This window comes from Dendrobates tinctorius, unplaced genomic scaffold (genome assembly GCF_039654945.1).
Source record: "Dendrobates tinctorius isolate UK_male_01 unplaced genomic scaffold, ASM3965494v1 ptg000073l, whole genome shotgun sequence".
Taxonomy (NCBI): domain Eukaryota; kingdom Metazoa; phylum Chordata; class Amphibia; order Anura; family Dendrobatidae; genus Dendrobates; species Dendrobates tinctorius.
In genome coordinates this window covers 15,819,873-15,836,979 of record NW_027361741.1, presented here as the reverse complement: position 1 = coordinate 15,836,979, position 17,107 = coordinate 15,819,873, and the positions used below count along the sequence as shown (strand labels likewise).

Here is a 17,107-nt window from a genome sequence, read left to right as displayed (position 1 = left end):
TTCAAACCTTTTTAGCTGTTGTTGCAATTTGAGTGGTTTATCAATAGTTTACATCAGTAACTTCTGATAGATGGAGTCCTACCGCTGAAACCCCCTCTATTTGGAGAACAGACAGCTGTAAAAAAGAGAAGAGGGGTGTCATAACTGTAAGAGGCCACAAGCTCAAAAAGGCTGCCTTTGCTAAACTTCACACAGATTACTCCATCTGGCAGATTATAGAAGAACCTCAACTTTCACCCTTTAACCACTGTATAAGGATCTTGTTAGGCATCAGGTTTCTGCGTCTGCTCTGCAGGAATCCATAGCTTCACATTCTGCGGTCTCCTGCTGTCTATCTACTGCAGAGGAGATTACTTTGCAGCAGACCGCTCCAGAGACTAAGTCCCTCTGTGCTCCTACTGGGCATGCTCACGAGACGATCTCCCATTGGAGATCGGGAGTCATGTGCTCAGGTCCTGCTCCAGATCTCATTGGTCCATCTCAGAGATCTGGAAGGTCCCGCATGGCTATAAAAAGTGCGCATGGCCGTTCCGCCATGCGCTAGTATAGAGTATACTTGCTATGTGTGAATGGTGACGGATGTATGATTCTGGTGACTGACTCATTATAAAACCCCTTCCCTCTATTACGTATGTGGATAGGGAATTAGTTTAGCAGTCAGCGTCAGTCAGTGGCAAGCCTTAGGCCACTGTGCACACAGCACCTCTACGCTAGCATCCGACATTGTGCATGCTTTCTAGCTTTGTCGTCGAGCGGCAGTGTCCTACGCCGCGCTGCAGTTGCAGCCCTTCTTGGCCCTCGCAGCAGCGATGCCGCACACACGGTAGGTCTAGATGGACGCAGCTCCCCTGTCTTAGGTCCTGCTCCTGTGACCAGATACCGTGTGTGCATTTTCCTGACGCCTGTGACACTAGCAGGCTCAGCGTTTTGGTATGTTTATGTTGCGGCACCTGTGTGTGTGAACAGAGCCCGCTCTGCGCACTTCGGGTGAAGTTGAACGCGTGCGCATTATACCACCATATTGCTCCTCTGTCATTACCTAGCAGCGGTGTAACACCTACTGCACTGTGGACTCTGAGCGGCGAACGCACTTTATTATTTATCTTTATTTAGTGCATTCCGCCGTTCCTAACAGATCTGGTCTTAAAATGGGGTCCAATGGATTGTTTCCACAGAAGGGCTGTTGTCCATAGAAGCGAACTAGAGACAGGAAGGGTCGTCAATCAGGGTCAAAGCCAAGGGGACACATCATAAACAGAATCATAAAAGAAGAGTATAGTCAAAATTCACACAGAGGTCAGAAAACAGGAGGAATCAGGAAACCAGCAGAAGCAGGGACTAGAGAACAAGTCAGGCAGCAAAGATATTTAACTGTTATAGTTAGGCCGGGGTCACACTGGCGAGGAATACGGCCGAGTGAGAGGCGCTAAAAGCACGAATTAGACATGGACCAATGATTCTCTATGGGGTCACTCGCACCAGGCGTATATTTCTCATCTGTATTCTACGCTCCGTGCCAATCGCAACATGCTGTGATTGTCAGCGTACTACGCCCGTAGTACGCCAATGCAAGTCTATGGGTGCGCAAAAAATACGGATTACACACGGACCACACATGTGACTTGCGAGAAATACGCACCAGGTGTCTTTTAGCAATGCCGGCAATTCAGTGCGCTATACAGTAAACTCACACTGACAGGTTTAATAAAGAAATGAAAGAATAGATATAGACACATAGAATACATATATATATATATATATATATAGAAATATATATATATATGCATTCTATGTGTCTATATCTATTCTTTCGTTTCTGTTAGAAACCCTGTCATAGGGCTCCATTATATGTCCATTTTGCAAGCCTGCGAGAAAACCTCGCAATACGGATGGCATACGGATTACATACGGATGCTTACATGCGCAAAATACGCGACCACACCTTGATTACGGATGACATACGGAGCACTGTTTAGGGGCCATTCATCCGTATTACGCATGTAAAATACTGACCGTATTTTGCGTCGATTAGTGTGACCCCGACCTAAGTCTTAAACCCATGGGTTTAAATAGCAGGAAGCCCCACCCAAGTTTCTTAGAAAGGATTAATCAAAAAGCCAGGCAATAAACTCCATCGCTCTCTGATCTAGAGGCACCAAAAGTCCCATGAGTTAAACATGACTGTCAACATCATTTTCAAAGGTGCGGCACCGCCTAGTGGCCAAGCAGGAACTAAAGAGATAGGAACTGGCACAGATATTACAAGGGGGAGAAGAAGGGAAGAGCCAATGCATTGTTTGGTGAGTGAGATTTTTATAATTCACAAATAAAGCCCCTATTTTTAAAGCATTTATGGCAAATACTATGGCTATAGCTAAAATGTCTCTTATAAAAATGTATCAGGTCTGCATATACTTAATATTCATCGTAAATCTAGAAACACTATAAGACACTTACTTTGATAATGCAGCTGAAAGGTTCCGATTGTATCATCTTGGAATGTTTTGAAGTAAACTGAAAGGCTATTGGTAGGACTTCGGATCACTTGACCTTCAACCAGAAGAGTTTCATTTGCCAGGACCACAAGACCTTCCTCACTTATACCTCGAATGGACAGGTGTTCTCCTTCAGATAGGTTTACACTTTTAACCTGAAATTAGAAAATACATTTTGCTTAAAACAAATACAATATTTGCACATAAACATTTTGCCAATCTTTAAAAATTAATAATTGAAAAACCCAATATTGCATTAAATTCTAAGAAAATAAGGGTTAAATGACTTCTAAAACTAAATTTACACCCAGAAAATGGATATTGTGAGGTTACTAATCAAATATCGATTTAACAGTATCCAGGGAACCATGCTAGGAATACTGAAGTGCCATCAGAAAGACTATGTGCACACGTTATGTTTTGCAGCATTTTTTTCTGTATATTTTATACAAATTAAAGGTTGCTTTTACAGTACCTGGTGAAGCTTTGTGATTTTACAAATCTAATGCTAATACTTGTTTGTTTTCCTGACTGAATTGGAAAACTTCTGTGTTTTTTAAAAACTGCAGCATGTCAATCCTTTCAGTGTTTTTGCAATGTTTTTTTCACCCAAAAAAAGCAATGAGAAAGCGTAAAAATGCAGAAAAAACACTGCTAGCGGTCTTTGTAGTGGATTTGGTGAAAATAAGCAGGATATGAAACCCATAATGTTTGGTATCGTCGCATGAGCATGGATGATAGCATTTTATTACCGTAATGAAATTTGCACTTCAATTTTTTAAAGCAATACCTTTGTTTCTCCTGACTCCAAGCAGAGTTTATTTGAATCAGTGACAATTAAATTAATGATATGTGTTAAAAATAAACAATACCCTACTAGTGATGAGTGAGTATACTTGTTGCTCGGGTTTTAACGACCATGCTCGGGTGTCCCTCGAGTATGGCGTGCTTGGAGATTTAGTTTTTGTCGACGCAGCTCCATGATTTGCGACTGCTAGACAGCCTGAATACATGTGGGAATTTCCTAACAAACAGGCAACCCCCACATGTATTCAGGCTGTCCAGCAGCCGCAAATCACGCAGCTGCGTCGACAAAAACGAAATCTCTGAGCACGCCAAAATACTCGGAGATCACCAGAGCAATGAGTATACTCGCTCATCACTATACCTTACCTAGTAAACATAAAAAACTTTTCTCCTTAAATAAGTTGATCAAATTGACATTTTATGTTTTTTACATACAAAGCCTGTGTTTTATCTGCAGTATTTTTACTGCCAAGAGATCGGGTTTTTGGTTGCAGAAAAAAACGCAGTAAAAATGCAACATGTGAACATAAGCTAACATATTTAAATCCTGGCCTGAAAAATATAAAAACTGACCGGCACCTTCTAACAGAATAAGCTAAGTGTGAATTAGGTTCAAGCTGCTATGAATGCACAAGCCAAAGAATACAGCATCACAGCGTATCAGCTAAGATATACATTGAGTATGATATGTCAACTGCATTACTGCTATGTAGAATATACTTAGAAGGACCTTATTAGTGCTGATCATACCTGCAATTTAAATTTGTAGGCTTTTAGCCCACGTGAGACATGTTTGACAAATTTTAGATATAGGGTCCTATCAGAAATAGGTCACCATGTGTTGTTTGGTGGACTCAAACAAATTGGCCAATTTATGCCCTAAAAATGTTCATTTATAAGTATATTCATTATAGCACTAACACAATTTAAAAGTCACATATTCAATGTTTGCATGCATCTTATCACTTACAGACTGCTACAGTATTCTTTGTTTTGTACAGTAAATCCTGCGCTGGATTCTACTAAAAAAAAACCAACTTCCTTATTCGAACATGTGAAAATTGTAGAAACACGCCAAATGTGATAAAACTGAAGACGCGTTTTAGACACAAGTCTAAAGCAGCATTAGGTGATTATACCAAAAAACACTCCATAGTTCAGACTTTTAGATTTTTGTCTTTCACGAGTAGAGATATCAGATTGAGCTATGGCCCCACCTAATTGATGATGTTTTTTAGGAAAATATATGGACAATCTGACAGATTTTAAAGTTCCCCTTTTGGTCTAATCAGAAAGTACTATATAGTTCAACATCCAGTTGCAAATCACTATTTCACTATGCAATACAAAGAGAAGAAATTAATCCAAAGTATACATAGATTGCCTCATATATAGAATAATATTTTATTATTAAGAACAGTTATTTTTCTTACAATTTATCATTACCATTATTATGATCATTAAAATAAGTACCTAAAGCGTCAGTCAAATGTGTACTAATGAAGGGACTAAAAAAAATCATTGTAACAATTCTCTAAGAAAATCTCATTAGGATGACATGAAATCTCATTCCATTATCATCAAGAGAAATGAGTTACAGGAGTTCATTCTTCTAATCTGCAGCAAGCTAGAAATGCTTTTCAGCACTCAACATGATCTAAAATGTGATAGTCCTTCCAATGCCCCGCACGTAACAAAAAAATCCCCGTTGTAAATCTGCTGTATTGCCAATTCAGATATAATGTAGAAATAACAGGACAATTTTTTAAAATTATATTTTCGCTTGACTGTAACATGAATTTATTCTATTTTGCAATTGTCTTTGCATATCTCTTTTTTTTGCTTTCTTTACACGCTTATATATACAGTTATGGACAAAAGTATTGACACCCCTGCAATTCTGTCAGATAATACTCAGCTTCTTCCTGAAAATGATTGCAAACACAAATTCTTTGGTATTATTATCTTCATTTAATTTGTCTTAAATGAAAAAACACAAAAAGAATTGTCCTAAAGCCAAATTGGATATAATTCCTCACCAAACATAAAAAAGAGGGTCGATAAAAGTATTGGCACTGTTCGAAAAATCATGTGATGCTTCTCTAATTTGTGCAATTAACAGCACCTGTAACTTACCTGTGGCACCTAACAGGTGTTGGCAATAACTAAATCACACTTGCAGCCAGTTGACATGGATTAAAGTTGACTCAACCTCTGTCCTGTGTCCTTGTGTGTACCACATTGAGCATGGAGAAAAGAAAGAAGACCAAAGAACTGAGGACTTGAGAAACCAAAATGTGAGGAAGCATGAGCAATCTCAAGGCTACAAGTCCATCTCCAAAGACCTGAATGTTCCTGTGTCTACCGTGCGCAGTGTCATCAAGAAGTTTAAAGCCCATGGCACTGTGGCTAACCTCCCTACATGTGGACGGAAAAGAAAAATTGACAAGAGATTTCAATGCAAGATTGTGCGGATGTTGGATAAAGAACCTCGACTAACATCCAAACAAGTTCAAGCTGCCCTGCAGTCCGAGGGTACAACAGTGTCAACCCGTACTATCCGTCGATGTCTGAATGAAAAGGGACTGTATGGTAGGAGACCCAGGAAGACCCCACTTCTTACCCCGAGACATAAAAAAGCCAGGCTGGAGTTTGCCAAAACTTACCTGAAAAAGCCTAAAACGTTTTGGAAGAATGTTCTCTGGTCAGATGAGACAAAAGTAGAGCTTTTTGGGCAAAGGCATCAACATAGAGTTTACAGGAGAAAAAAAGAGGTATTCAAAGAAAAGAACACAGTCCCTACAGTCAAACATGGCGAAGGTTCCTTGATGTTTTGGGGTTGCTTTGCTGCCTCTGGCACTGGACTGCTTGACCATGTGCATGGCATTATGAAGTCTGAAGGCTACCAACAAATTTTGCAGCATAATGTAGGGCCCAGTGTGAGAAAGCTGGGTCTCCCTCAGAAGTCATGGGTCTTCCAGCAGGACAATGACCCAAAACACACTTCAAAAAGCACTAGAAAATGGTTTGATTGAAAGTACTGGAGACTTCTAAAGTGGCCAGCAATGAGTCCAGACCTGAATCCCATAGAACACCTGTGGAGAGATCTAAAAATGGCAGTTTGGAGATGGCACCCTTCAAATATCAGGGACCTGGAGCAGTTTGCCAAAGAAGAATGGTCTAAAATTCCAGCAGAGCATTAAGAAACTCATTGATGATTACCGGAAGCGGTTGGTCGCAGTTATTTTGGCTAAAGGTTGTGCAACCAAGTATTAGGCTGAGGGTGCCAATACTTTTGTCTGGCCCATTTGTGGAGTTTTGTGTGAAATGATCAATGTTTTGCTTTTTGCTTCATTCTCTTTTGTATTTTTTCATTTAAGACAAATTAAATTAAGATAATAATACCAAAGAATTTGTGTTTGCAATCATTTTCAGGAAGAAACTGAGTATTATCTGACAGAATTGCAGGGGTGTCAATACTTTTGGCCACAACTGTAGCAGCCAGTTCACTTGAAGTGCTGCACAAGCAGCTTTACCGGTTGGCGTTACAGCAGAGAACAGTCAGTCGAAAGGTGACTTATTGACTTCTATCAGAGAGTGTTTTGGGCACGCTCTCTGTGATCTATAGAGGTCACTCTGCAGAGAGCGCAAAAAGGGAGTATGATCTGAGTTAACAATTTTCAATGTGATCCTGCATAATCTGCCCAAAAATTTTTTTTAAAAGAAGCCAGGGTGAAAAGTGGAATATTTCTGTTTTTTTTCATGAATTGGGACAAAAAAAAAAGAAAAAAAAAACCCCCACCTAAAACACACTGTTAGGAATTTTGTGACAATACTTTCTTTTACAATCCATTACTTATGTCAAGGGCTTTCTCACAAACCACTGCACAGAGAAATACAATTTATGCCAAGCTTGCTACAGAGTTTATATATAATGTTTGGAAAACACAATTTACAAGACTATTCATGGAGGAAATATTTTGGATAAATGAAGAAAGTATATATAACAACAGTACAAAGAATAACCTCCAACACAATGGAAGCTTAGTCATAAATGTTAGTGAGTTATTTTAGAGGTTATTGTTTTCTTTCTTCGCTGTTGTATTTGCATTTGTCAGCTAACAGCAGTATTTTATACATTTCCCACACTAAACTGTGCTTGCTTAATATATGGTCTTGGAAAATGCTCTCAGCCCAAAGAATGAGACTGGTATCTTTTACATTTATCTTTATTAACAATCCAAATCATAGTTTATAGATTAGTGACATGTAGCAGGATAGAATACAGATACAGTGCCTTGCGATAGTATTCAGCCCCCTGGAACTTTTCAACCTTTTCCCACATATTATGCTTCAAACATAAAGATACCAAATGTAAATTTTTGGTGAAAAATCAAAAACAATTGGGACACAATTGTGAAGTTGAACAAAATTTATTGGTTGTTTTAAATTTTTGTGGAAATTCAAAAACTGAAAAGTGGGGTATGCAATATTATGCGGCCCCTTTCCTTTCAGTGCAGCAAACTCACTCCAGAAGTTTGCTGTGGATCTCTGAATGATCCAATGTTGTCCTAAATGACTAATGATGATAAATATAATCTACCTGTGTGTAATCAAGTCTCTGTGTAAATGCATCTGCTCTGTGATAGTCTCGGGGTTCTGATTGATGCACAGAGAGCATCATGAAGACCAAGGAACACACCAGGCAGGTCCGTGATACTGTTGTGGAGAAGTTTAAAGCTGGATTGGGTACAAAATTATTTCCAAAACTTTAAACATCCCAAGGAGCACTGTGCAAGCGATCATATTGAAATGGAAGGAGTATCATACCACTGCAAATCAAGACCCGGCCGTCCCTCTAAATTTTCATCTCAAACAAGGAGAAGACTGATCAGAGATGCAGCCAAGAGGCCCATGATCACTCTGGATGAACTGCAGAGATCTACAGCTGAGGTGGGACAGTCTGTCCAAAGGACAAAAATCAGTCGTAAACTGCACAAATCTGGCCTTTATGGAAGAGTGGCAAGAAGAAAGCCATTTCTCAAAGATATCCATAAAAATTGTTTTTTAAAGTTTGCAACAAGCCATCTGGGAGACACACCCAACATGTGGAAGAAGGTGCTCTGGTCAGATGAAACCAAAATCGAACTTTTTGGCAACAGTGCCAAACGATATGTTTGGCGTAAAGGCAACACAGCTCATCACCCTGAACACGCCATCCCCACTGTCAAGCATGGTGGTGGCAGCATCATGGTTTGGGCCTGCTTTTCTTCAGCAGGGACAGAGAAGATGGTCAAAATTGATGGGAAGATGGATGGATTCAAATACAGGATCATTCTTGAAAAAAACCTGTTGGAGTCTGAAAAAGACCTGAGACAGGGATGGAGATTTGTCTTTCAACAAGACAATGATCCCAAACATAAATCAAAATCTACAAAGGAATGGTTCACAAACAAACGTATCCCGGTGTTAGAATCGCCTAGTCAAAGTCCTGACCTGAATCCAATTGAGAACCTGTGGAAAGAGCTGCTGTTCACAAACGATCTCCATCAAACCTCACTGAGCACAAGCTGTTTGCCAAGAAGGAATGGGCAAGAATTTCAGTCTCTTGATGTAGAAAAAAGATAGAGACATACCCCAAATGACTTACAGCTGTAATCACAGCAAAAGTGGCACAACAAAGTATTAAGTTAAAGAGGCCGAATAATATTGTACGCCCCACTTTTCAGTTTTTGAATTTCCACAAAAATGTAAAATAACCAATAAATTTCGTTCAACTTCACAATTGTGTCCCACTTGTTGTTGATTCTTCACCAAAAATTTACATTTGGTATCTTTATGTTTGAAGCATTATATGTGGGAACAGGTTGAAAAGCTCCAGGGGGCCGAATACTTTTGCAAGGCACTGTATGTAATATGTGCTTAAAACTAGTTAAAGGATCTAATCCTTTTGTGAACCCATGCTCGAGCAAAAGAATAAGCCTGAAAGGTAAAGCAGAGTTCAACGCCCATTTTGTACTGAATTTGGAAACAAGAATTTATAACCATTATCATTATAATTAGGCATTATGTGATCCACTATATGGACAAAACTATTGGAACACACCTTTTAATCATTAAATTCAAATTTTTCACACAATACCAATTCAACAGGTGTATGAGGCATCTAGCCATGCAATTGGCCTTAAAAGGTGTTTATGAAAGAGCTCAGCATTAGAGCTGAGTGCTGAAACATGGTTACAGCTGTCAATCACTCTGCACTGAAAAGTGACTGAAGTCACGCTGGCCTGCCCCTACGACTGAAAGCCTGAGGCTGCAGGGAGGATTAAAGTTAATTTAATTTTCTCCCAGTAGTCGGGCTCTCAGTACTTGCACCCGGAAGCTTCAGAATGTTATTAACCTGCAGATTAACCTCATATCTGCAGGTTAATAGCAATTTTTTAACTCACAGGATCCCTTTAATACTTAAGCATATTAAGACATTTTGGACAGCTCTATGCTTCTAACCTTGAGGAAACTGTATGAAGAAGGCTATTGTCTGTTCCAGCATGACTGTGCCCCAATGCTCAAACCAAGATCAATTAAGGCATGGTTCATTGAGTTTGGAGTGAAACAATGTAAATGACTCACACAGAGCTGTGACTTTAACCTCATTGAACTTGAACACCTTTGGGATGAGGTAGAATGGAGATTGTGACCCTGGCCCTCTCATTGAATATTAGTGCTTGACCACATAAATGTTCTTCTGGATTAAAGGCAAAAAAATTATGCTAAATTTTAAGAAGTTAGCTGAACACAGTGTATTTGAATAATTTGCAATGCAGTTAGCACAAATTGCCAAATACATCTTGTCACATTGCAGAAGATTTCATCAATCAGAGAAGGCTCACATCATCTTAGTTGCAGCCATTCAGGCTTCCCAATAATGTCTACAAGTTATCACATCACAAGGTACACACAGTTAAGCATACAAGCAGAGGAAGAGTATAAAGCATCCACTTGTCATGAGTGTGTCACATCTGTCTGTGGGGTCTGGGGGTGGAAGATCACTACGTATTGTGAATCACAGATCTTCCATTTAACCTGTTAGTTTTGTCCCATATTAAATGGATTTAGTTTCCTTTGGTGCTGAAGAGGTAATGACCGTTTCTATGCTGCTTAGAAACTTGCAGCTCCATTTTCAGCTGCTTCTAATCTGGTCATTACCTCTCCCTATAAAACCTGGCTTGACCCTCTCTGTCTTACCAGTGAAAGCTCTGCTTCCTTGCTCCTTGGTGACACTGTGCTGAATAGGAGTTTGTTGTTGCTACTGGAGATTCATCTCCCTGTGCTGTGTGCTAAAGCTAAGTGTTTGGAGTAGAGTTGTTGAAGTGTTCTGCAGTTTGCTGTAGTATGTGTGTGTTTATCTTGATTCCCTGTTTCCACTTAGTTTATTCTTCTCTGTCCCTATTCTCCTTGCTATTATTGGTAGGTGCTTTTGCATGATAGAGAATTTCTGCTATCCTTGTTTTGTCTTCTGTGTTTTGTTTACATTGCGATTCTATCCCATACCTCATGGAGTGGGGGAGGGGACAGACCAAGGATTAACAGGAGCATATGAAGGTCAGAGACTAGGGCTTCTCTACCTTCAAGAGTACCCCCGGGATAGGGATAGTTAGGGTTGCAGTTACAAGGACAGTTTGAGGCACCCCTTCTTTACTGAAGACCGTCACAGCGTGACACCACTTTTAAGTGAATCTAGGTATTAACAGGATGTCACAGCTCCCAGCTTAGCAATAGCGATATGGAGAAAAAGCAATACATTTGGAATCCTAAGAGTCCTCAGGGTGCTATACATGTATTTTCAGGGCAATTGGAGTACTTGAGATTTGTGACAAATCAATTCACGGTAAACTGATTTTTCTAGCAAATTTCATGAAAAGCTTATGAATTTGAATTTCAAAAGAGTCACTCATCAATAGCTACTGTAGGTTTTAGGAGTAGAAAACTTGATGATCATGTTTTTTTTCAAGCTAATTAATTCACTTATTTACAGCACTTTGCAAACGTTATAGGCATGTATGGGAAAAATTATACAAAGCAAAAATGCTTTAGAAAATATAAATGTTAATAGTTTTTTTCTCAGCTAACAAATTGCAAATTGAATAAACAAAACAAAAAGCTAAGTCAAATCACATTTGATGTGACCACACTTGCCTTTAAATCAAGCAGTTGCATGAGGAATAAATTATACCAAAGAGGTGATAAAAATGATCATCATATTCATATGTACTTTGAAACACAGTCACTAACTGAAACAGAAACAGCAGTGTGCAAGGCTGTAAACTGGGTAGGGAGCAGCCAATCTGCTACAAAGGTGAGGTTGTGGAAGGCAGCTTCATGACACGTTATATACCATGGCAAAATGGAGCACAGCAACAAGACACAATGTAGTTATACAGGATGAGCAAGGTCTCTCCCAGGCAAGGATTTCAAAGCAGAGTGGGATTTCAAGATGTGCCATTCAAACAATAAATAGGCAATTTGAGGAGTTAAAGGGAATCTGTCACCAGGAATAATGCTGTTAACGTGCAGATAAGCCCTGACTGACACTCTCTCTACGTTACGCCGGTCAGTCAGTGCTGGGGGCGCATCTACAGCAGCCGCTCTGTATAGTCAGAGAGTGACTGATCTGGCAGCGCCCCTCTGCCTCCATGACTGAATACCAAATGCTGGCTGGGAGAGTAAGGATTATTTTCTTCCCGCTGCATTCGGCTGAGTGCAGGAGTCGGACAGCATCATAGCGGTGTTAGCCTGCAAATTAACCGCATATTTGCAGATTAACACCATTATTTCTGGTGACAGGTTCCCTTTAAGACACAGTAGTCAGCTAAGGGAAGATGCAGAAGATTACTTCCCTGTGAAATCAGGTGTCCAGCATTGTTGTCAGCTCAGAACTTGCAGCAACCAATGGACCTATGCCCATCCATCCTAAATTTGGAGAAATATGTCCATAGTGCTATTTGTAATAGAATTGCAGCCAAAAATCCACATGTCTGACATGTAAACAAGGTTGTTGCTCAACTATGCACAAAAACAGAGGAACTGGGGTGCAGAAAAATGGCAACAGGTGCTCTGGATTAAGGAGTCAAAATGTGAACCAGTCTGTAACAGTAGTTTGCTTGTAGGGCAGAACACAAGGTAATACCGTCAGAGAGGTGTCCTATTAGCTCCAAATTTATTTTACAGTACGACAGCTACCCTAAACATACAGCCAATGTAATTAAAAACTATCTTCAGTTAATGGAGAGCAAGGAGTCCTGGAAGTGATACGGCCTCCACAGAGTCCTGATCTCAGCATCATTGAATCTGTCTGGAATTACATGAAGAGACAGAAGGATTTGCACAAGCATGCATTCAGTTCTCTAAGATGTTTGGGACAATCTCCCTGCTGAGATTGTGTCAAAAACTGTATGCAAGTGTATCTAGAAGAACTGATGCTGTTTCAAAGGATAGTCGCTAAAGATGATTGAATCTATTGAACTTCGAATTTGCTGGGTTTGAACAATTTTCCCCTAAAATTCGATTAACAGCAACTGAGTTAACTGAGAATCGAAACAATGCAGGGCCTCCAACTGCCCTGAAAAGACCTTTGAAATACTCTATTTATATATCATCTTATGTATCTGACTTTTTCAAGCATTTAAACACAAACATGGCATTGGTAATGTAAAAGAGACCTCACCATTGAAACGGATGGTAACTCGATAGTAACGAACAACCTATTTAATAACATAGCACACTGACAGACTTTTCATGTTTTTTAAAATAAAAAAACTGTCCAAAAATAATACCTCCAAATCATTTGTGATTAGACAGACCATTCTCTGCAAAATACTGACTCAAACTCATGGTGCTGCTGTCAGAGGTAACATCATCTTGCTGTGCCGGAAGAGTTATGTGCCACATTTTCCATAACACACTTTACTTCCACCTTGCTATTATGCCTGCTGGAGGCAAAGAGAGCCAATTGTGCCATGCCTTTGGTAGCACTTGCTCGGATGGCTGGTGCCAGTGTTAGTGATTTTTCTGCTTTTGCTAATGCCCCCCACATTCTTAGTTGTGGTATGTTTTTTTCATTACCCCATCCATTGCCACTTTTTGTTTTACAATACATTTTGTACAGTATTACAATTAAGTCTTGACAATCTTTTCAACTCCAATTCATGTGATGAGCAATATAGCAATAATATTTTGAACTTTTATATCTCACCATCCACTCCTGCTTTGAACGTGAGACAACCATCATTTCATAGACAATCATCTTGGCTATGTCATGCATAAATTTGACTTGCAACTATTTAGCATATGATTAGTTATACAGAAAGTTGCCAATCATGTGAGTGTGCTGACAGCAAGAATATTATTAAATGAAGTCCATCCATCCAGGCAAAATATCAAAGTCAACAAGTCGGCTCATAACAAGGTTTATCAACACGGCAGTGGTGGTGGCTTGTATGCTTTGTGATGAGATAAAAAATTTCCATGTAAGCACTGTTCGATGCATGTTACACAAGTCTGGAATGGTGGCTTGAAAAAAGGTGAAGAAGTCTCGAGTTCAATATCGTCATAAGACGCGTTGGCTTGAGTTTGCAAAAAAGTACAACAACTGGATAGTAGAAGAATGGAAACTGATGATTTGGAGAGATTAAATGAAGCTCAATATACTAGCCTCTGATGGGTGCAAGTGGATCTGGAAGAAAGAAGGGAAAAAGGAGCTAACGGATTGAGAAATTGATGGAACTGTCAAGTTGGGTGGAGGAAGCCTCATGATATGGGGCTGTTTCACAGCCAAAGTCATTGGATTTTTGATCAGGATCAATAGTGGTCTCAATGCTGAGCTATATGTGAGTACGTTACAAGACAAGTTACATTGTACACTCGAGTACTATGGCTATGACAAGGACAACATGGTTTTCCAGGAGTAAAATGACCCAAAGCATACGTCGAGATTGGTGAAGAAATGATTCTATTACAGTGAAGTAGGTACTGGAATGGCCCCAACAGTCCCCAGACCTCAACCCAATTGATCACTTGTGGGTAGAGTTGAAGAAAAAAACTGTATACATACCCAAGTGAGTCGACCAATATGATCCAACTTTGGGAACATGTAGAAAAGACCTGGGATCAGATTTTGGTTAAGACATGTTTGAATCTAATCATTAGTATGCCCAGAAGAATTCAGGCAGTGTTGAAAGCCAAAGGTTGATTTACGAAATACTGAGAAAATAATAAAAATTAAAGTTTAGATTTTTAGAAGCAAAATAATAACAATGCAGTGGTATGACAAGAATCTGCATAACTAATGATATCCTAAAAAGTTGCAAGTCAAAATTTATGTTTATGTATATAATGATCGTAGTCTCACATTCAAAGCAGTAGTGGATGGTGAGATATGGAGCCTGAAATTCAACAGTTCAAAACATTGTTACCCTTTTGCTCGTCAATGCATTGAAACACTTGTGAAACAGGACATAACAAAAAATGCTTGGTAAGTCGGTGTAAGTATTGAAAGGAAAATTTGCACGTTTTTTCATTTCTATGCAGGATGCAGCCAGGCCATCAATGTTGGCCTTGTAAACTAGAGTGCTTGTCTCTGTGGGGTGCACTTATTTGGTGCTGGCAGAACTTCTAATGCTTCTTCTCAGGAACTCTATAAGTAAAGAATTTTGAGATGAATAATTGTAACTCTGTTCTTCCAGTGTTAGCATATCTAATGGACTCCATCAAAGAGACAATGATATTCCTCCTACATTTTGATATTCTAAATATCTGAATAGTTACAGAGCCTGGGTAAATTGGTACACCTTACTTACCAGGAGAGCTTGTTATTAAGCAGCAGACTCATAATAGGCTCCCTAACAGGATTTATCTGTGGAATAGGCTGTCTCTCACATGGGTATAAAATAATGAGATTGGCTGTGTGCTTGAAGCCTGTGCTATTACCTCTGATATAGAGAAAATGGCCTTTTCAGTATAATGAAAATAGTATCTCAAAGGGGATGAGTCCCATATGAATTTCTCCTAGTTTCAGCTAACCATTTAGAAGAAATTATTTTGTGAGCAATTCCAAAAACTCATTAAATAAGAAACTCTTGCTTTTCATCTGAAATCATATTTCTCTGCTACTCTAAAAATAAGTTGTAACCATAAAATTTTCAAAATATCTGATACCTAAAAACAAGGTTTATTTTACTTGATCTACATTTAATTTTTGCACATATGCACATATAACAGCAACTAAATAATTGTATGGCCCAACAGAATACATGTAACGAAGACAGTATGAATAATTGTCCTGAAAAAACAAGTGATTAATAATTCCACTGGTCTATTTTTCAAAACTGTATGTCATCCATATGTCAATTTTTTTAATTAATACAACATCTAATTTTTAAATCCATGATGAAATAATAATAAAAAATAATACAGTTTACTATGTTATCTTTGCAATGAAATAGTTAAAAATGGATGCCATATGGGTGGTGTCCTTATGGCATCTCAGCCAAATGTCCATGTGATAAAGCACTCCTCTGTACTTGCTCCTTCACTTACATCTGTACCCCTGAACACAACACTATCAGTTTTGAACATGTACCCTCAAAAAAGGGTCTTCTAAACGAGGCCTAAAGGAGTAGGAAAGTCTTCTATAAATGGGTGTTACTGATTTCAGAACTATTTGTGTCCTCTAGTAGGTTTGTGATTGGGCACTGTCACGATGTGACTGGTCCTGCGTGACACGACACGACGATCGGTCAGTCACAAAACCAACAATGGCAAACAAGAGGACACTAGGGACACAATTACAATGGTGGGACCTGCTATAGGGACCGGGGAAATGGACACCTCCTGCACTCTCCTAAGGAAGTGCCCTGAACTCTCCTGATGTTCCCTATACAGGTTTTTTCAACCTGTCGCTGACCAGGATACCTTGGTCCCTCACTTGCCCTGCTCCTATCCCTTACTAGGGAACTGGCAAGTGCAGACACTGGTCCCACCGCTATACTAATAAAACACCAAGGAAAAGTTACAGACAGGGAAAAACAAACAGCACTTAGCTTCCTCTGCTGTCATGCATCGGACAGCAGAGTAAGGCACCCGAACAACGCTTTCAGCTGTATGGCTACTGCACCAGATAAGCTGCTAACACCACTGCTCCAGATAACTCCTCTCTTTAGAACGGTTGGTTTCCAAAGGACCTGTATTACCAACTGTCAACTGGTGTACCAGGTGACCTTATATAGGAAGGTGGGAGTGGTCTCCACCTGCTGACTAACTAAACATGTAGTAACACCAGCGGCCACTGGGGGCAAAAACCCACCAGCAGACTGACTAAACTTGTAGCAACACCAGCGGCCACCGGGGGCAAAAACTAATATTAACCCCCGATGGCCTGAAAGGAAAAAAGTTTATATAAGAGAATCCAGAATTTGACACACATCCAAAAATGGATCATGACAGGCACAACTGAACAACATTTTTTAATGGAAAGCTTAACTGCTGAGCACATTTTGCAAATTCAACGGAGTATTAGAAATGAACCCATTTGGTCCTGCTGGATTATATGATTACAGCAACACGAGCCTACGATATCTGCTGATCATGCAGTGATGTATATAAGCGGTAAGGATTAATTATTGGGTATAACAAGATGGAATCAGCAGAACATCACAGCTGGTGTTCAACTCCAAAGGTCTTTGCACAGTTTACACTTGTAGAGAAAAGACAGTACTTACTGGGATATCATGGAAGTGCTGGCTTGTCAC

General features: G+C 39.6%; 1 protein-coding gene across 1 annotated transcript in view; it reads right to left on the bottom strand.

The window, feature by feature from the left end:
- The window catches only part of SEZ6L (seizure related 6 homolog like), a 711,555-nt gene that overhangs the window by 265,763 nt on the left and 428,685 nt on the right, over positions 1-17,107 (bottom strand). The window contains exon 5 of the mRNA XM_073582661.1: positions 2,458-2,650. Coding sequence (XP_073438762.1) covers positions 2,458-2,650 — 193 coding nt within the window. The remainder of the gene's footprint in view (positions 1-2,457; positions 2,651-17,107) is intronic.